Source organism: Athene noctua, chromosome 2 (genome assembly GCF_965140245.1).
Source record: "Athene noctua chromosome 2, bAthNoc1.hap1.1, whole genome shotgun sequence".
Taxonomy (NCBI): Eukaryota; Metazoa; Chordata; class Aves; order Strigiformes; family Strigidae; genus Athene; species Athene noctua.
In genome coordinates, this window is record NC_134038.1 from 66569465 (window position 1) to 66591492 (window position 22028).

At 40.9% G+C, this 22028-nt stretch overlaps 1 protein-coding gene across 1 annotated transcript in view; it reads left to right on the forward strand.

The window, feature by feature from the left end:
- The window catches only part of GLIPR2 (GLI pathogenesis related 2), a 28167-nt gene extending 7839 nt beyond the window's left edge, over nt 1-20328 (forward strand). Inside the window, exons 2-5 of the mRNA XM_074897791.1 lie at nt 4936-5044; nt 8524-8627; nt 17096-17173; nt 18234-20328. Of these exons, the coding sequence (XP_074753892.1) occupies nt 4936-5044; nt 8524-8627; nt 17096-17173; nt 18234-18394 (452 nt within the window). The 3' untranslated portion in view covers nt 18395-20328. The remainder of the gene's footprint in view (nt 1-4935; nt 5045-8523; nt 8628-17095; nt 17174-18233) is intronic.
- The last annotated feature ends 1700 nt before the right edge of the window (nt 20329-22028 follow it).

The window sequence follows — 22028 nt, forward strand, 5'->3', positions numbered from 1 at the left end:
CATCTTACTGTTGTCCTGAAGCTCATCCCTGTGATAAGCAGGTGTGTAAGAAAAGTTCAGGCAAAACTGAATGCTGAAAGACATCAGAGAATCTCCTTCCTGAAAAGGGATCTCCTGAGCTGAAGGGAAGGGTATTTTGAGCAGCCTGATAAACACAAGAATGTTGCAGGAAACTACTTGCACTCAAACTCCTGTGTAACTATACCCCTCAATTCCTTTACTTCCCATAAGCAATACTTTCTCTTGTAACTCTTAGTAGGGTCATAGGATAAATTGGAAGGGAAATGATGTACCAACACTTTTTAGCTCCCATGAAATGCCTATTGTATGGGATGGACATGTTGCCCTTTCATTGAATTCTTGGTTCAGAGGTGTAAAAGAAGATGAAGAAACCCCACCCAGGATATAATGCTTTCTGAACATAGTATCATTTTATCTTTCCTTCCCTCCAGGATGTATGTATGATTTAATTTCTTTATGTTTCCAAGCAATCAGCCAGTTTTGTTAGAGAACAGGGGAGTTTAGCACTGAAGGAGGTCAATTTTTATGGCTGGAAGTAATTTATGAATTGAAGTGTCAGATCATGCTCCCAAATGACATATTTAGGAATACCATTAATGGCCAGTCTTTGAAGACATTACTGTCCCACACAGGGAGCAGGAAAGTGCAGTCAAATGCACAGAGAAAGAAACATGGAATATTCTCTCCCTGTGGCATTGCAGAGGCCAGCCAGTATAAGACCATCCTGGAGTGTTTGTGACTTCAAAGTGCTGAGTCAAAATGCAGTAGAGGCATAGCTGTCCTCTTAATATTTCTCGTATCAGTTAAATATCCATCACTTCTCCATTGAAGGAACATTATTCTCGGAGTGTGAAAGATTCGGCTAGGGATAGTTTCCGGGGAGTTACATTTCAAGTGAGAATATAGATTATTAATGATAAATACGTCGGGTCTCTTAGAAAGGTCAAGATGAAAATGTGATCGTTAGAAGCGGGGATATCTTTTACTCAAGAATTTTGTTTGTTTCCAGTCTGTTAATATGCTTTGAGAAGTTTGTTGAAATAGAGGTATCTTCAGTTATGTGGGACAGTAACAAAGCATTTCTTGATATAATAACTTTACAGTTCCCTGAAGCCTCCAACGATTTTTTTCACAAACTTCTCTGGTCACCCTGTTCCAGTGTTTCACCACCCTCATAGTAAAAAATTTCTTCCTTATATGTAGTCTGAATCTACCTTCTTTTAGTTCTAAACCATTACCCCTTGTCTTATCGCTACAGGACCTACTAAAAAGTCTGTCTTCATCTTTCTTATAAGCTGCCTTTAAGTATTGAAAGGCTGCAATAAGGTCTCCCCAGAGCCTTCTCTTCTCCAGGGTGAACAACCGCAATTTTCTCTTGTTGATTGTATTACGTTAATTATCTGAAGGCTAAGTAGAAAACCATAGTATATACAGAAAGTACGATATTACCAATGAATATTAATTTGTAAACAATAGGACAGAGACCACTGAGAGACAATGATACTTCTAGAAATTGATACCGTGCTCTTTCTTGAATCACTGGAGTGGATACGTAGCCATAAAAAAAAAAAGCTTTTTTAGCTAGTCAAGTGTACACCTGGTATAGTGTTGTGTGTCCTGAGTGCTGACATAAGGGTTACCCATAGCATTTCTGTTGTGTAAATATTGGGTAGAGAAGATTTATGTTTTGTGAAATATTTTGCCATTACTCTTTCCCCACATCATCCTGCAGCTCTGCAAGACCACTGGACTAGGTCCAGTTGACAGCTGCAGCGGTGATGCTGAGCAGCTAGTATTGTGGAAGACATGTTCAGATACCCCGCTTCTGTTTTGATGTCCAGACTAAGGGAAGAACAGAGCAGGAGAAGACAGTGTTCAGAGAAGAGGCAGGAAGGATTCAGGAGTGAAGAGCTCTTCACCTGAGAAAGACTGAGTAGATTGGCACTGTTTAGAGACCATGAGAGAATGGAGAAATGGAATACTCAGAAAAAGAAATCTGATGGGAAAAGGCAGCCTTGATGCCTCTGCTTACTTTTCTGTGGTAACACAAAGTTGATCAATGAAACTGAAAGTCCCAAACCATAACAACTGTAAGGTGTGCTCTGTACCACATCGTAGCCTGGGATTTCATTGTCATGTGCTGTCATGACCTTACCCAATGTTCCAGAATCCAAAATAGAGATAAATAATTGAATAATGAGAAGCAAGCAACTATATCTAATAGCTGGTTTTACTTATTAAGCTGTGTAATGATTCATGACCAAACCTAACTTCCTGGCAGTAGGAAATAATTTTTCTAGCAGTTTAAGCAGCCTACATGAAGGGGAAAAAAGTACGTCTCCAAAGCTGTTTGGGAAGCTGTTGCCATTTGGGTGGGAGCCTGAAAACTCCTGTTAACTCTCACTTTTAATATCTGGCTTCTCAGTGTATGGAACATTGGTAAAATGGAAAAACTTAACATGCCTTTCAAAACAAATCTGAAATACATCTGGCAGTTGGGCGTCCCTCTCCACACATCAGCATGTATGGGAGAAGCCGTGCAGAGGCAGGCAGTTAGCACATGAGCTTGAGTCACAGTAGATAAGTGTTTCTTTAGCAGCCACCTTTGAGGGAAGGGGAGGATTGAGATGCTCTAGGGACAGCATAGCAGTGCCTACAATGGCTAGAAGAAACTCAGTTTTGTCCATGCCTTGTTGGTCTCTAAGTCAAAATGTTAGTACAGAGCTGGATTACACAAGGTTTCTGTTAATAGATGGACTGACAGTTGACAAAACCTGTATTTCAGTTGACTTTTTTTTTTATGAGAATTTCAATTTGTTATTGTCATTGGGAGCAAATAATTTTTATAGAAACTTTCAAACTTGTAGATCAGATTGTTTATCTATAATTTAATGCTGAGTGGATGAGATATTAAGTCTAGGTGATAACAGCCAGAAGCTTGAAGATGATCTTGTGCAGAAAAATGCAGCCTGGAGTATGTGATACAACTTCCAAAGCTGTGTATTTCAACTCTTTGATCTGCAGGCTGTCTGAAAATTTCCCTGATGGAAGCATAGAGCACCCTGCATCAATGAAATTAAGCACACTGGCTGCAGGCTTGCTTTTCTGAGTAACCTATGATAGATGCCATAGAAATAGGCCATGACCCTGTATGGTGCAGCATATGAGAGGTTTAGGACTCTGGCCTGATGGAATCAGTGAGCTGGGAGGAATCATAATAAGTGATGAGACAGGCTTGTCAGCAAAAGGGTGTGTGGGTGCTTAAACACCAGAGTGGAGGTTCCTGTTTTGTTTGATGATATGCAACTTGTGACATACAAAATTGAAGGAAAACCTAAGAGGTGGTGGGTGGATCTCATCTCACTCAACAGGGTTCCTATTGCTGTTTCATGCCAACAATTTTATACCAAAAAATCTAGCCTGAAAGCATATTAGATATATGTCCACAATGACAATTTGGTCTAGAAAAGGTCAACCCAACTTCAGACTGTCTTCAAAAGGTTTAAGTTACTGCATGAAACAGTAATGGCTTTCTGTGTGCATTGGATATTGCAGTTATCTTCGGCTGCTGTATTATCCCAAAGCTGTTGGGGAAACTGGAGAGGACTGTGAGAAGAGCTTAAAGCATGAGCATGGATTGAATAATCGCCTTAGGAAAAAAGTTACAAGAGCAGTTTGTGCAAGTTGACAGCTCTGCTGGAAGATAATACATCATTACAAACAGCAGAATAGCGTACATACTAATAAAGGAGAGTGATTGATTATAGTTGTTAGGATTGAGTAGTGAGAGGAAGTTAAGGAAGCTTAATAACAGAAAACATTTTCTAGTCATGAGGTCTATTTGGGCTTCAAAAGTGTCTTACAAAGAAAATGATAATCATGCTAATTAGGATATTCTGAAATAAAGCTTATGTATCATTAATAAATGTAGAAACCTGTGTCATGGTAGAAGTGGAGTAAACACTCAAAGATGTCTTGGTCTGTTCAGAAGCTTCAGCAACGTAGGGTAAGTGAAAACTTCTGTTTTGAAGATGCTATCCCTACCTCTAACTTCCCTGTTTCAGGTTCCAAACTTCTTTTAAAGCAGAAAATTTCACAGGGTGGCCAGTGTCAGGGAAGACTTTTTGTCTCTGAATCTTGGGAAAAAAATCAGCAACGTCATAAAAGGAGGTAACTTGAAATTGTCATCAAGGTGAATTGCATTGTAACTTGTTGCTTGTCACTGCCTTGTGCTGCTGAAAATTCCAAGTTTGTCAAGGTGCAAACAGATTTTTTTTTTTTAAACTTTGCAGTAACTTTGGAATTCAGATATTTCCCAAATGCACTCTAGCACAGGAGGCAACAAAAAATCATCCCCATCAGTCACTTCTTTCCTTATCACTTGCTGTTTGTGAACAATTATTTGTCTTGAGCCAAATAAAGGTGCATTTTGAGTTCTCTATGTATTTATACTGTATAATGGATAAAAAGTGGTGCATGTTTCAAAGTATTTGCATAGTTCTACACATTTTAGTGTCTCTGTTTTCTTTAGGTGACGTCTTGACTAACATGGAAAATTCTTGCATGCTGTGACAATAATTTGGATTTTTAGTGCATCCCCTTAAAGGACCTATTTGTTGCTTACTCCGAGACTTCTTTGCAACGTGTTGCAGTGTGCTGAAATCTTAAACTGAAAGTCAGTCAAACTAACCCTAAATCACCTTGCTGTTGAGGAAAGGAATAAAGTTCACATTTTTCTTTGACCTTAGTGAGTCTGTACCATCCCAATGGGAGTGTCTCTTAAGAGTTAGTTCCTGGATGGAAAGCATTAATTGTTCATTTCATCCTGCTCCCAGGTAATGAGGGTGGTATTTTTCTGTCTTCACTAATGTCTGTATTTGACAGACCTTTTCAATTTTTTTGATGTGATTTCAGCTTCCAAACAATTTGCTGAAGAAGTCTTGAAAGCACACAATGACTACAGGAAGAAACACGGAGTCCCCCCATTAAAACTCTGCAAGAAGTTAAACAGAGGAGCCCAACAGTGAGTTCAGTCCTTTCTTTTCTCTCATGAGATTTGTGACACTTTTTTCCATAAGGTTTGACTGTGCATACTGCAAAAATATTTGCCTTTTGATGTTCTGATATTTAATTAAGACTTACTGGGTGGAAAGTGAGGGACTCAACTCTTCTTCCCGTCTCCCTCCCCAACTCTTGTCATCCCTTCTTTCCCCATCACGTAGTACCAGCTGGTCACATGGATGCTTCTGTGGTCACAACTGTGTAAATCTTCCTTGCACCCTTTTCCAGATGTGGACTGCATCTGTCTACACCGGTATGTCTCCTCTGCAGAGGGTAGTTGCCTAAAACATGCTTCATCACCACCTCCGTCAGATGATGGATTGCCATTTGATGGAGAATATCCACTGCAGCTGAAATAGTGAGAAAGTAACTTTTTCATGGTAGGAAGTGATGACTGGTCTAAGATCAATGCAATCAGAAGGAAGCGATTTCAGATCACACTGTCTATCTCCCTGCCCCAGAAGTAAAATCAGTATATGTTGTTCTCTAGCCTGTCAGGAGGGACACATGTTACCTCTTCTTCAGTGCTGAAGACTGCACAACTTCTTGGCAGTCTAACATACAGTGGATCCATCTTCCTGCTGTCTGACTTAAGTCTTCCTTAGAGAAATTTGGGTCCAATACTGCTTGTCCTCTTTGCTGTAGATAACAACCAGATTATTTCCTTTCCCTTTACAGCAACCTTTTTCAAAGTAGATTTGAAAATCTTTGATTTTTTCAGGCTAATCTTCACAGTACAAAGGAGATACCTGAAAGAGTAAATGCTGATTAAACTATTCAGAAAATAAATGTCTTTCCATAATAGCTAAGTAGTGGTCAGTTTGATCCCTGCAGACATGAGATCTCATCTCCCATTAGGCTTTATACCATAACTGTGCAGACTTTTTTGTGCTGACTGGCTGGAAACCAGAGAGGCTGTAGCCTTTCCAGAACCTGATTTACTGTCCCAGGATGGTGTTGTGCTGTCACACAGATGCACCAGCTCATGCACTTTTAGACCAGAGATCTCTGCCAGGCATTGTGCTGTACAATGCACCATGTATGTGGTGTGTGGACATGCACTCTAGTAGCAAGCAAAACCTGATTCTGTCTTGACTTTTTCACTTTTTTTTTTTTTTCTTGAGACACCGTGATAACTGGATACAATATTTCTAAGAGACGGAATGCCCGTGACACATGCACATACCTTTGTAATCTGCTGGGGGTTTCTTTCTGTTCTTCAAAGGGTTGTTTTGTTTCTGTTTTACATGATGCCTCACAATGAGGAAGAAATTTAATTGACTTGTCAATAACACTTGTGTCTCCAAAATGCCACAGTTGGTTTGAACAAGTCAACTTGTATGAATAGTTCAGATTATTCTGTCAAATATGCAGTGCTCCACATTTATCTCTAAGTGTGCTATTCCCCTTGCTGGGTATTTTTAGATCCTTCTGGAATTCCTCCCAGCCCTCTCTGGTCTCAGCTGACTTTCCCCACTGTGATGAATAACAATAAGAAAGCTTTGTTTGGTTGTGGTCTGTAACTTGTAAGAATTAAGACACATGTTCAGAGAATGGTGAAACTGGTTGATAGCAAGAACCAGAACTGGTTTGATCTGAATAAGACATGAAATATAAAAATCTCATATTTGTCAAGACAGATTTTGCATAATCTTAAATTCAAAGAACTTCACCTTTTCTTTAGTTATATCTGATATCTTTGTTGGTATATATTTAATGTATCCCTGGGTACTTTTCTGTACTTTTCTATCTGTGTTGAAAATGGTCTGTTTCCTAATACTTTCAGTTCCAATAATTGTGACAGGTTAGATGAACTGACTATTGGTTTCCTGCTTTAGCATGAGATGATTCAGCCTCAGCAGGTGTCTGTTTATCTCTGACTGTAATGAAGCATAGGGTGATGATCTCAGATGCAAATCTCATGCTTTCAACTGCCTGAGCTAGAGTGAATTAATCACCCTTTGTCTCAGATCCTTGGCAATTTTGAGTGCAATGTGTACTTTGTTCCAGTCTTGCCTCTTCCTTGGGATGTGGAAATCTGTGAAGAGAAAAATTACAGGACTGTAGTGATACAAGGCATGAAAGAGCATCTAGAGATCCTCTAGTCAGGATCTAGCAGACTGACAACTAACAAGTTTTCATTATTTCTAAATTAATGGAGGTAGTTAAATACTTTTTTTTTTGGTTTTTTTTGGTTTGGTGGAAGGATTAGGACAGAAGGAAATGGGAACAGAATGACTGAAGTACTAGCTTGGGCCAAAATGTTCAGCTGGACAAATTTCCTGTCTATGGCAGATGCCAGTAATTCATGATTAGGGAAGGAGTAGCAGGACAAAACAAATGTGGTGATCCTTCCCCCATTATCTTCTCCCGGAAATTACAGATTTCTCTTGGAAATTATGATTTTCCTAAGCAGTAGGTTGCATCCTCATCTTTTTGTTGCTGTTATTAAATAAGCCCTGAAGATTCCTCCCCACATACACACACTGTAAATTTGTCTAGCTCTTTTCCAAACCCACATGTGCTTTGATGTCTGCGTCACCCTGTGATGATGACTTCTGCTGCACAGTGCAGAAAAAGTGCTTTGTCTTACTTGACTCTTAAATCTACGTCCTGATGATTCTTTCTGTTGCCTTCTATTTCTTGTGCCATGAGAAAAATGGCCTTTCCAGTTTCACTGTTTCTGGACTGAAGTCTTTCCAATGTTGAATAAAGAGTATAATTGTTTTACACATGATGTTCTTCTTAACCCTGTTGTCCTAAGACAATAAAATACATCCCATGCTCTCACACATGTCAACTTCTATAGAAAGTGCTGCATATCCCTATATTGGTGTACACAGTTGTTGCCTCAGATTCTTCATGTGGTTGTCTTCTCTTCCATACTGTCACCCAGCACATTGCTCTTGTTTTGCATTTGACCTTTTTTAATTCGTAAATTGTAGGGGTTTTTTACACTTGCTTTGACTGAATCCCCACTGTGGTCTGTTGTCTTTTTTCCATTTCGCTGAGAACATTTATATTACTCCTGTGAGGGGGGGCTAGAAATGTCAGGATGTAACACCTGTAGCAACTGCTGCAGGTACTTCCCTTTCTACCAGCAGCTGCAGCTAAGGGTGGCTGATGGATTTCCAGGTGCTGGGCAGAACATAGTGGGGGGAGATCTGCCCTCTGATATCTTCTAGGCTCTTCTCATCAGTGACATAGATGCTCATGAAAGACAGGAAAAATAGCCTCTAGGCCTTCCTTCTGCCCAACTCCTAGATTTCTGTAAGCTTAAAGCATCTCTGGCTTCAGGGCTTTGCAGCTGAGTAACTTGACTTAAACTGTCATCTTCCAGGAAAATTCGTTGCTTGCATTGCCTTCTCTTCCTCCTGCTCCCCCTCCTCTCTGCTAGCTGTGGCTGTGGTCTGTGACTCAATGTGTGGATTCCTTTGCTAGGTATGCAGAAGAATTGGCTACCACGAGGGTCCTCAAACACAGCTCCGAGTCTGCTAATGGAAGATATGGAGAAAACCTAGCATGGGCATCCTATGACCAACCAGGTAAACTTTCTTCTCTTGGGGTGTCACACACACTGGATAAATGGCTTGTCTCATGTACTTCAGGCTTAAAGCATCTGGTTGCATGAGTACTGGCATTTCCTCTGCTTCAGAAATGTATCCAGCCCAGCCCAGGCTCCCTGGGGACAGGATGGTGGTTTGCAGTCACCTACATTTACTGAGAGCAAGAAGCATGTGTAGTCACAGAGGGTGTAAGGGACTGTGATAGTGGTGCTGTGTCCCTTTGGAGGCAGGTAGGCTGCTCTGTATGTCCCCGCTGTGGAGTTGTCTTGAGTGCTACTTGTATGTCCATGGGAGGAGAGAAGGAAACCGTCAGTGCCCTGTACTTCACCCTTATTCTTAGCTTGTCCCAGCCAAAGAGAGGGCTGACCACAGGCCAGCTGTGGTGAGAAAAGTGGAAAAATGGCCAATGCATGCTACACAGCAGTTCCTGTTTGTGGGAGTAAAAACTGAGGGGGTGGGGGGGGGGGGTGCAGACACCAAAGTTACAGAGACTTAAAAGTGTTAGACACCTGGTCTCTTCTGCTCTGTCAGCTAACAGGCTTTGAGCCTTTTTCCATGCCTTCATTTTTGATCACAAAATACTCCATATATTTTTCTGATCATAAATATAACACATAACGTTATTTTGTTTGAATGCCTGAGGAGATGAATTTTGGCCAGGCTGACAGCCTCCGGTGAGCCCCCAGTCACAGTGATGTTCAGCATGTTCTTCCCTCCTGCCTCCTCCAGCAGGCAGGGCTCATGCCTGAGCCTGCTGAGACAGCAGGTGGGATGTATTAAAAGTGACCACTTGCTTTCTTTATTCCCATCTACTCCTGGAATTTCCAGCACAGCCTCAGGGAGACAGAAGCTCATTTCTGCAGGCTGGAGGCCGTGTTTGAAGGACCAGGAAATTTTGGTATGTGAGTTTTAGACCCAGGGCCACTGCTCACTTCCTCTGCAAGTGCCAACTCTAGTCTCCAATAGGTACTTTTTCATGTTGAAAAAGAAACCCGGGGTGGAAAAATACAATTTGATCTACGCATATTTGGCATTCTGTCCATTGCAAGAGTCTGAGGCAAGGGTTCAGAGCAGCATGGGAAAACACAGATGTACGGCAAAGTTTGCATAGTGTCTGTGACTCACTGACTGAGCTTACTTCTTCCTTCTTGTTTGAGTTAATGGCCTGTGCTCCTTCCCCCGAGGTTAGTCACAGAATTCCCATTTAAAGAGCTGGAAACAAAACACATGAATCCTTCCATAAATTGTATAATGCTTGTCTTTTTCTGGATCCCATTTGTTCAGTGCACTGTTTCCATACATAACTTGCCAGTTTTGAGCAATATTGTTGCTATTATTTTTATCTACAGGATTGAATGTCTTGCTGAGAAAATTAAGCTACATCCTCCTTTGTTCTGTAAAACACTTCTACATTTCCAAGGTAGCAGGATCATTCAAAGTACCAGAATGAGAAAGCTAGTTCTTCAAAGAAGGTTATTCTCTCGTCTGGGCTTAGTCTTCATCTCTGTGGAACTGGTTCATTCTTCCTCTTTTTTTTTCATATAGTTTCCTTCAGGTAGTTAATTTGTACCCTGCTCAATGAGGCTGAAATTTGTATTAAGGCATCCATTCAAGGGCTTAACAAAGGCAGGCAGTGTCTTCTAGTTTCTTTCCTAGATAAAGCAAAACTCAATAAACCCCAACATACTCTGTATTCTCTCTAAAAAAAGTGATGCTATTGTTTATTTTGGCTCTTACTGAATTCTGTAATAACATCAGGAGATGCATTTCTTGTCTGAGAAGATTTAAGCTTTCAACTATAAAAGCCTTCTAGTTTGACTCCTCTCCTGGTACAAGAATACCTTGAATTGTATTCAGGATTTTAGAGTCACATAGCCTAAAGCTGTCTCTGGAAATATGTTTATCCCTGTAATCCAAGAAATAGTTGACAGCTGTTTCCTCCCTCCAGTCCTGCAGGAACTGCTCTGTGGCAGACTTCTCTTTGTCTGTGTTCAAATAAGTGAGCTGTCATCTGCCACTAATGCGAGAGACTGCAGCCTGCCTTGGCAGCTGTAGTGTGTCAGGCTTCTCAGGATGCCTCATCTCATTTCTCATGTGTAGGGAGGCTGAAGGCAAGCACTGGATGACTAAATTCTGGTTGGGATGGCTGGTGTGGTCATGAAGAACATGCTGTGTTGCCTGTGAAAACACTGCAGCTTATGAACTCTAGAGAGTTCGTAAAAGAAATTCACTGTATGTTATCACCCAAATCTGTTAAGGGAAGAGCCTGGGTCTGCCTACAGACTGGGGCTAGTGGGCAGGGCATTGCAGACACCCTCTGCCCCAGCCTTGGAGGATCATGCTCTGCCTGAGAGCCTGCCTTGATGCATCTGTTGCTGTCTAACACCAGACTTATCCTGTACTGTTAAATAAAATAAAGCAAAATAAAATAAGAACTTGCATGATGAATGATGGAAGTAGAGGATTACTTCCTGAAACCATTAGTATGACTTAAATCTAGGTAGATTTCTGAGGCAAATTTAAATCTACTTTACCTTCTTTCCTCTCAGACTGGTGTAAGGAAAGTTGTGATAACAAAAGCTAGAAAAAATGCTTGAGGAAACTTCTGAGGTTTGGGGTACCTCATCGTTAAGTAGATCACTGTGGTGCTGCCCATTCTTGCACAGAAATGTCCTGTGTGATTTTTTTATTAGAATGTTTCTGGCAACTTTCTCAGTGGGATTACTCGAAGATTTAAGGATTCTTTGGTATGAGGAGAAGCAGTAAGGCTGGGCCCAGAGAAACTAAATGTTAGGGGGAGCCAAATACAGTCGTAGGGCTGCCACAGCCTTGTGTTCCCAGTCTTGAGGCTGAGCATGTATTCCCAGGCTTACACATACATACGGCAGGTACATGTGTATACATGCAGGCAACAACACAATCAGCACAAACAGGTGCAGTCAACATTAAAAGGAACAGCATCAATGGCCTCATCCTGTTCCCTTTTTGGCTGATTGCAGTGATGTATGTTACTGGAATGTATGTAAATAATATAGACATATAAAAGAATATATTTCCCAGTAATGGATTTTAACAAATAGATATGATTTATATTTTTATAGCATTAAATTTTATATATATGTGTATATACCAGTAATGGAAATAAAATTCTAGTGTGGATCCTTGCAGCATCTAAGCTCAGACACTCAGTCTGCGGAGCAGCTGCCCCTGGATCCCGGTCTCCACAGTTGCTTGCACAGGGGGGTACCAACCACTGAGGCTGTGGTTTCACTCCAGGTGCCAGGACAGTGCATCTTGCACACGCACACCCGCAGCTCTCTGATCATCACCCAGGACCTGCATTGTCCCTGCAGTGGCCATACACTTCTGTAGCAATTCCTCTCAGACCACCTCACCTGCTTGCCATCTAGTCCAGCCGGCGCTTCACTAGTGCTCACACCCACGCTGGTGCTCCAGTTGCTGGCGCTGCAGACACCCATTCCCTGCAACCCTTGGTCTGATACCAGTTACTGGCACTCACATACACCCCCTCCTGCCATCCACACAGAATAGAGCTCCTCACCCAGGATAATAAGTAGAAATGAAATTTAATGAAACACTAGTACAACGGATGAGGTGCAGGGCATGGCCAGGCAAGAGTACTGACACATGCTTACATGCGGTGGTCCCTTATTATCTCTATCCTTCAGACACGTATCAGCAGAAGAACTTTACAACAGGACTGTTAGTCCTATATATGAACCGACCTCATATGGTCAATCTTTTCAGTCAGTGTAGCCATCTTACTAGCTTATAGCTTGGGTAAATAAAGTTCTGGACCTAGTCTTGGGCAGAACTATAGTTGGACACTTATTCAAAAATTGTTACACCAAGTTTTTATGTGATGTAGATGTGTCCAGAGAGTCATGGAACTGATGAAACTTGCTAAAGCGTGATTCAGCCTGCTCTGAAATGAACATCTAGCAAGTCTAACCAAACAGGTCATCAGTCAGCTATAGCTAGGAGAAGGGTGGAGTCAAATTGTGTTTCCATAGAGAAGGTGTTGAAACTGTGAATGTGGTTTACAGCAATGCAAACAGGAAGGGTACTTCTAAAAAACCAGCAGTATACTAATCGGTTCTGCAAGTGAAGCCACAGAAGAGAAGCTGCAACACTGACTGTAGGAGAGACCTTCATGCTTTTTGATAGAAGTAAACTTCTACCATTTCTGCTATAATCAGGAATGAGTGGTGGGAGTGAGATTTCTTTTCTATGTTCGTTCCTTCTGATTGAAATGCATTTTGAACAGCAACCAACCCCGTTTTGGGGGGAGTGGTAGCTATTTTCAACAAAACATTGAGATGCAAGGGAAGCAGATGCTAAATATGACTGCAGCATTCATTCCGTAATAATTTGAAATGGAAATACTGTGGTCAGTTCTGTGAACCAGCAAGTCTGAGGATGCAAGTTGCTGCTAAAACAGGTAAACTCAGTGCTCTGCTGACCCCTCTGCTGCTCTCTCTCTGGAAACTCGGGGGTCACTGGGCTCAAAGCAGAGTTTCTCCTTAGTCCCCTGTGTATCGGCTGTCACTTTCAACACTGTTTAGCTTCTGTCCCAGCACCACATTATTTCCTGCTCCTCAGGGAGCAAAGAATCAGAAGAAAAGTATGTCAGAGGAAAGAGAGCGCATTTAATCACTAGGTACCTACCTGTCTTTTCATATGGTAATAACTTCCACGTAGGACCCCCCCTCACCTCCTGTGGCGTATGACAGGTACAATTCATTCCCTTCACTTCCAGGATGCTTCTTTAACATGATTTCAAGACAGAGTCGGTCAAAATTTGCCTAGTCATTTGGTCACCTTCTTTTTTGCCGGGAACAAGTTAGTCCTTCTCATAGCCTGATGCAATGACTCTTTTAATTCAAGGAGGATGACAGCAATGTCATATAATGATAATCTGATCCTGCACATGAAAAATGGAGCATAGCTATGAGCTTCTAGGCTTTCACTGCCTGGCTGCAGTAAGTTGCAAGCTTTCATTTGCAAAGGCTGGCAATTAACATGTCATAGATTTTGCTACCCAACTGTGATTGTTGTCTTTCATGTACGGGATTGAGGTATTCTTACCTGATGCCATTGCCATCTCCCTTGAATTAAAGTTACCATATTTTCACATGATGGTATTCTTAAATTAAAAAGAAAGGGGAAAAAAAAGAACATATGAATAGCTATTGTTTTTATCAAAACTTCCTTGTGTCCTGCAATATTTCCATTATGGAGGTTTTAAGTTCTTTTCACATGGAGCCTAGGTACACTTCTTAGAGCTACAGTGAGCAGGGTGGGAATGACTTTCTCTTGAACCACTCTTTATGCTATATCACAGTGATATGTTAACAGAGGGAATTGAGTGCTGGTAGCAGTGGGAATGCAGTCCTATATCTGTAAAAATGCTACTTACATAATATCACTTACCACTTGTATACATAAAATACAGGTGCTGCATAAGGCCTGACATGTCTGCAGTCACATTCTGTACTTCTGTTCCACCCATCTTACCACTGACATGTCTATATCCTTCATAGCTTTGAAGTCTAAGGTGGGACAGGATGATCTGCTTGGTTTTGTTTGGTTTGTTTTTTACTGTGTGCTTTTTCTTTTGCCCTGGTATTGCATAAAGATTGCTCTTTGCACTTTCTTCAGTCCTCATTTTAGCTTTAGTGTGAGTAATAAATGAACACATACTTATTTGTGTTACAGACTTCAGCTGTAAAACAGGTTTACAGGGTCTGTTGTTTGGCACAGAGAGAGCAGGGAGAGAAAGAACCTATTGTTGTTCCTGAAACATTTACTTTGGGAAGCAAGAGAGGTTTTGGTACTTTAGAATGTAGAAAATGCAAATTGACTCTGCTAAGAGAGTGCTATTCCTAACAAGCAGTATGGCATAAGTAAGTTCATAGTACTTTTGGTTCACAAATCGCTCAAGAGATGTCATTTCATTCAATATTTTCTTTTCAATGACAGCTCTGACTTGCCAGGCTAAACCCACCATCCTTTTAACAGACTGTGCTCATAAGAATCTGAAGTTTAAAGAAGTTAATGCAGTGTCTGACTTCTAGAACAGTGCAAGTTTAAGACTTTGTGCTGCAAAATAGCAAAACATGAGTCATTGCTGTTCTGCAGCCAACAGTCCACCAGGGACCAGAGTTCTTCATGACGGCAGGCTTAACAGTATTGGCAGCTTGCTATGAAATCAACCGGCCTTGTGTTATACATCCTGGAATGCTAAGCAGAAATTTCATTATTGATGTAGCTCCGGGAAAAACCTGCCCCCTTTCCCCCCGCAATGCTTGACACAAGAATTTCCTAACAACCAGTAATGGAAAAAAAGACATTTTAATTTTGAGTGCATAGAATCTGCAAGTTCTGGTCTGAGCTTCTGCCCTCGGTGCTGCCTGTTCCATGGGACCCACTGCAGATTAGCAGAATATGCTCCTTTCTATCAGGTTTCTTAACTGTTCAACATAAAAACCAGGGAAGGATTATTTCTTCAGCAGACATCAACCTTAGAGAACCATAGACATGTAGTGTTACATTGCTGGCCATAGTCGTAGCCCTTACACTGCTGTGGTCAGTGAAAGCATTTGATGAGATGAGACAGTGCTGGACACAAGGACTTCCACACAGCAGCAGCTCCTAGGCATGTATGTTTGAGGTGTCTGTAGTACCCTGAGTTAGAGTGCCTCAAAGTGGACACTCACAATGGCTCAAGTGCTAAGTAAGAACCACTAAAAAAGAAATGCACTCAGAAATTTAAGTCAGAAGTGTCGCTTTTCCTTGGTTTGCTTGGAGCTGTAAGGGGATGTTTTCATATGCCGGCATCCACAGGTGGGAAGCTTCCCTGTAGAAAGGTCCTGTGCCCTTTTGCTCAGAAAATCTGGCAAGGCTCACTTAAGTCCTTTCAAACACATTCCAAGAGGGAGGATGTGGTGAAAGCTGTATGTAGAAGGCTAATGACAGAAGCACTCATCCAAGAGGAGCCTTCCAGGCTGAAAGTTACAGAAGGTTCTGGGCAGAAAAAAGTGTAAACTCGATATGTTAAATTGCCACATGCTTTATTTGAGGACATTTCTTTAAGTTGTGTATTTCTGCCGCATCTTGATCCAAATGCTGTGCGACACAGAACTCTCTTGTCTGAAGATTCTGGTAACTTCTACCTTGTAAAGTTTTAACAGAAGACAAGAACTGGTGGATGGTCCTGTTTTCTAATCTGCTGGTGATAGTATAGTGCTCTTCATCAGCTCTCTCCTACCTGATGAGCACCTTGGTGCAGAGATCTTCCCTGAATGGGAATGAACTCTACCTAGTCCTACAGCTGTTTCATGAGTTGCCTGGCCTGGCTGTGCTGGCCGTGTGGTCCCTGGTAGTCCAGTGGAGAAACTGGTGGACTGTGTTTGTGTCGAGCAGTACTCAAGTCGCTGATGGCATGAGACGCTTAACAAAAAGAATCGGACTAATCTGTAATTTAGTAAATTAGGAAGAGTGGCTGGAAAGCTTCCCGGTAGAAAAGGACCTGGGGGTCTTTATTGACAGCCGGATGAACGTGAGCCAGCAGTGTGCCCAGGTGGCCAAGAAGGCCAATGGCATCCTGGCTTGTGTCAGCAATAGCGTGGCCAGCGGGACTAGGGAAGTGATGGTCCCCCTGCACTCAGCACTGGAGAGGCCATACCTCAAATACTGGGTTCAGTTTTGGGCCCCTCACTACAAGAAAGACACTGAGGTGTTGGAACATGACCAAAGAAAGGCAGTGAAGCTGGTGAAGTAGAGAACAAGTCTTACAAGGAGCGGCTGAGGGAACTGGGATTGTTTGGTCTGGAGAAAAGGAGGCTGAAGGGAGACCTTACTGCTCTATACAATTAGCTGAAATGAGGTTGTAGCCAGGTGGGTGTCAGTCTCTTCTCCCAAGTAATAAGGGATACGACAAGAGGAAACAGCCTCAAGTTGTGCCAGGGGAGGTTTGGGTTGGATATTAGGAAAAACTTCTTCAGTTAAAGGGTTGTCAAGCACTGAAACAGGCTGCCCAGGGCAGTGGTTCAGTCACCACCCCTAGGTATATTTAAAACACAGGTAGATGTGGCACTTAGGGACATGGTTTAGTGGTGGACTTGGCAGTGCTGGGTTTATGGTTGGACTTCATGATCTTAAAGGTCTTTTTCAACCTAAACGGTTATGTGATTCTATGATAACTGAGTAGCAACAGCTATTGCAAAACAATAAAGATTTGGTAAGGTACGTGTACTAGCATGTTACCTACATGTCAAAAATTCTTTTCAGTAAAAAGACTGTTTCTCCATGTTTATAGAAGTTCTTGCCAGCTATTAACAGAAGATCTTGCTGGCCAGGCTGTGAACAAGCTACACTTCTGTGTTTATGTCATGATTCCACAGCAGATTTCTTTTGTCTTTCAGGAAAGGATGTGGCTGACAGATGGTACAGTGAAATAAAAAATTACAGCTTTCAAAACCCAGGGTTTTCTTCTGGGACAGGTAAGTTCAGATGGAGCACTGTTTCTTCAAAAGTGCATCTTTTATTTTAAGAATTTGGCTAGCCAAATTGTTAGGTATTTTTCAGAAATCTTCCTTTCTTTCTTAGAAAAAAAAAAATGAGAGGGGAAAAAAATTTAGAATTTCTTCAAAGTTTTATGTTAGAAACTCACAAAAGGGTAAAAGGAAACTGAGAAATGAGGAAGTAAGCAAAATTTGCAGGGTTTTTTAATACTGTATTTGTCCCCCAACTCCAAAGTTTTTGAAAGGCAACTTATTTTTAAGGCAAATTAATTTGTAGAAAATACTAAATTGGAATCATGTAAGTGTCTTACTAAATGTACTATGCTGTTGCTTACACTGACGTGATTTCTACCAAATTATATCACTGCAATCACAGAGATCACTTCAGATGTAATTTGGATATCAGGACAGGCCGTTGACTGCCTATTGACAATCAGGTATTGAATGAACAAAAGAACATTGTTCTTTGAATAACGCTCAAGCAAGGGATATGCTTGAGCTTGTTTCAGATGAAGAAAATCATGTTTTTCTCCTATGGGATTTGTCAATGCATAGAGGGAACAACTGATGGAGCAGCACAATGCAGGGGTGGCTATTACAGCTAGGCAGAAGAAGCCACAAAACCAGTATTATTTTGAACAGTTGCGCATGCAGACAATGGGGGAGTATGAGATGGTTGAAGTAAATGAGTAATAGTCACTGTCAGAGCTGCTATTCACACTGCAGGGGGTAAAGACTGGGATGTCTTTGTCAAATTTTATATCAGATACTCATAAAATTACTTCTTTTATGGTTCTCCTACTAAGTATTCTTATTTGGATATGGAAATGGTAATAGTAGCATTGAACCAGATCAGATCAGGCTTTTTCAAGACAAAATGCTAGATGTAGGGGTTTTATTCATGTTCTTAGCTTGTTCTCCTGCTAGAGAAAGAAACATTTTCATATTGTTCTTTCTTTTCACGCCCCTCACGTGTTAAAGGGAATGTTACAGATTTAGTATCTAAAATGTGTGCGTATGTTTCTCTCCATTTCTTCAGGTCACTTCACAGCAATGGTTTGGAAGAACACAAAAAAGATGGGAGTTGGAAAAGCATCTGCTAGTGATGGCTCAACATTTGTGGTGGCTAGATATGATCCAGCTGGAAATGTAGTAAATCCAGGCTATTATGAAGAAAATGTCCTTCCTCCAAGAAAATAACTTTTTTTTTTTCTAAAGTTAGTCTTATTGCTTAATGACAAGTGAACCTGGATTTGGACTTAACAGTGTTTGAAATGAAGTACGATTCAATGAAATTTCCTGGTTGATACTGCTGTTCACTTCTCATTACAGAGGAAGCAATTACATGTTGCTTGAGTTGATCTGCACATGAGGTCCCTGTTGTTTCTGAGGGGGCTTCGGTTTATTTGAGGATGAGGTATATACAGTATTTCTGAAGGGTAACATTTATAAGGTGGTTTTTTTTTTTTTTAATAGTTTGCATGAACTCTGTGTCAGCATGTGAGTAAGCACATGTTGGATGTCTTTTTTTAAACAGGCAAATTTATAGCTTACTGTAAACTGAAGATACCAGCTTGTAATTATATCACGTACTCCCGGTTTTCCAGTATTTTTTAATAACTGTAACTCCTTTGCTCTATCTATACCTCCTGCTACTGTGGGGCCTTCTCTCTGCAGATGGAACATATGCAAAACTTCCCGTATGAAAGGTACACATATAAAATGTAGCGGCGTTCAGATTTACGTGTTTTCATTAAGAGAATCTCACAGAACACTAAAACATAGTTGTCAAGATTGTATCCGTCAAGCAAGCCATAACTGATGCATGACCTGAGAGCTACTAAAATTGTTTAAATCCCAGAGTTACGTTTTAGGTGCTAATGTTTAAAATCTATTTGAGATGAGTGTATTTCAAATTCAAACCCCATCTTACAGTTTGCAGTATGTACATTGTCTTATAATCAAATCGCTTCCTTCTGTTACAGGAAAGTAAGATACTACTTTTTCTGTTAGATGTTTTACACACAAAAAATGTATTTGATGGAACACATTGGATTTTATTTCTCAATAACTTATTTTTATTTTCTCAGGAATACCTTCTGCAGGTATCATGCTATACAGACAATAACATTCCCAAATCATATCTTGTCTCCTTTAATAATGTCACAGTGGGAGATACACACATGATTATAATTCAGAGATGTTTACTCTTTGTTCATATCATTCAGTAATAGTAAAAATATTTCACATGCTGGAGTGATGCCTTGAAAAAAATCAGATTGAATTTCCTTAAAAGCGAGCAAGTAAAATTTCTGAGGACACTTTTTTCTCTTATGAAATGTGGATTTGGGCTATTTTGGCCAGGTTCATATACTGTGCTTCAGTTTGGGGTTTTCTTTTCTTTGTAAATGTTTCTTTTGATGTCTGCTGAGATTCTCTATGCCAGAATTTGGTTCATGGAGAGTGCCATTACAGAAATACTTCCTTTTGTTTACACAGTTGTAATAAACTGCACTGTTATGGCTTGATTATATGTCACTGTGATGCTGAATGTTACAATCTTTTTGCTGTAACCAAGAAGTTAACACATATAATGAACGTCTGAAAATTAAATATTTTTTGAATATGAATTACTCAAGCCTTCGCTGTTACCTGAGTCTTTGTTGAAGAATTTTCCAATTTTATTTCCAGGACATTAACATATGCCTCTATTACTTTTTCAACATGGAGCAAATAAAAGCAGCAAGTATTCTAGTCCGGAAAAGAAAGAGGAGACCTTCTAAGAAATGATAAATCATACAGAAGATTGTACATTTATACAAAGACTGAGCTAACACTTGAAGCCGAAGCTGAAGAGGTGTACCTCTTTCTTTCTTGGAGTCCTGATTTGTTCTCCTTTCATTTCTGCTGCTCCCTCTCTTGGTTGACGTGTTCTCAGTAAAAAATACTCACTCAACTCCCACTCAGACCCGTGTGTTTCAATAACTGCAATCTTGGGGCCTTCCTCTCTTCAACCCTCAGCTGACGAATGTTGCAGCTCCAGACAGGCTAATGTTTTATGTGTAGCACGTTACCATCCCTGAGAATGAAAACAGGACTTTCTAAAAAAAAATAGGCTTGCTGCAACTGATGTAAAGGTAAAAGCTGGTGTTAAATAAATTAATGGTATTAAAATACTCTGTTTTTTCCTAATTACATCACTGCTATTGGTCCTCTAATTCCTTGAATGGTTAGTGTAAAACTGTGTAAATCCTTGTTGAGTGAGTCAAGTCAGAATTTTTCTCTGCTGCCACCTAGGTTTTATTGTAATGTCAGAGAGAACTGGGAAGGTAGGTAAAGAAAGGACAAAACAAACTAAAGTCTGTAGTTACCTTTATTTAAAGTTATAGTGGAAGTGAACTTCCAGAGCTTTTTAGACAGAGCATTTTGAGACGGCATCAGAGGTAATCAGACATGGAAGAAGCACAAAGACACTCCAGTAGACTCAATGCATGATTCATGCACTCCACAGAGAGTCCGTGCAAGTATGATTTTAACAGCAAAAAAAAAAAAAAAGTCAGTTTAATTCTTCATGACCCAAGATCTTGATGTTGATGCCTTCTGCAAATGAACTCTGACTGCGCAGTAAATGGTGGTGTACGTAGGAGTCCAAATGCAAAGGGAAGGGTAACAGTGCTGATGTGACTCACTCAAAAGCCATATGATTTTGGGGAAGTGTATGCTGAAACCTGACTTACCAGCCATCTGTTTTAAAAGACTCTGTGTGGGTGCATTGCTCCACTCTCCACCACATCTTGGAGAGTTGTGGAGATTGGGAGGTGGCAAAGAAAGGTTATTTCCTCTCATGCTAGAGCAGAACAAGGTGTTTAAGAGCTTCTTCAGCCAGGGCTGTGCAGGTAGAAGTCACGTTTGCCCTGGGAAGAAAGAAAAGGCTGTTATGACAGTTCTGATACAAGAGAAAAATACCTATCTTTAGAGGCTTGCAGATGGCTTCTACGGTCCTTCTGTACAGCAGCAGGAGGAATTCTAGCTGGTCCAAGGCTTCGTTTCCAGTCTTCTGGGTTAAATAATAACAAAGCACTTTAGGGGAGAACTGGGACTGGTCTTAAAAAAGTGCTAAAAAGGGGAGCCTGCATTACACATTTTAATTTGCCCACTTCCCTCCTTTATATTCCCAAAAGGACAAAACTTAGGCAATTCCTCCTCCAAAAAGTGGAAGATGACATTGAGAAGTGGTAGAAGTACTGTTAGAAGACCACAGATCAGACAGAAAGCCACATCACGTGAACAAAAATATGGACAAAAATTTGCAAGCACTTGGTGGAAATCTTTGGAAATGCTTTGCTTTTTTGGGAGCTTAGCCACTCTACCTGTCTCCAGGTCTAATTTTTCAGGTGGATTTGCCTCCAACAAAGTGCTTGACTTGACTGGGTAGACTGCAGAGTAGTCATGTTAGGCTGCTGGACTGCTGGCCTGAAGACTTTTGCAGTGTCACATGTGCTCTAAGAATGTTTTTAGCTTTTGTGGCTATCTGACTTTGCTAGCCTTTTTTTCCCTCTGCCTAATTCAGTATTTAAAGACCCTTTTCCATGTGGCTGGTGTTAACACTAATGTGAGCTGTCTTTTCAGCATCCTTTTTCTCAAGTTCCTACAATGTCCAAGCAGCCATTTGCAAAATAGTCAGGTATGTCTTCAGCTGAGGTAACAGCTGAAAAACCAAAGTGCTCACTGCATTTAGTTTGCCCCTGTGGTGATGGTTGCTTTGACCTATATTAGAAAGCCCAGAACACGGTAATGTGAACAAAACCATAAACCGTCCCGATCTGTTGATTAC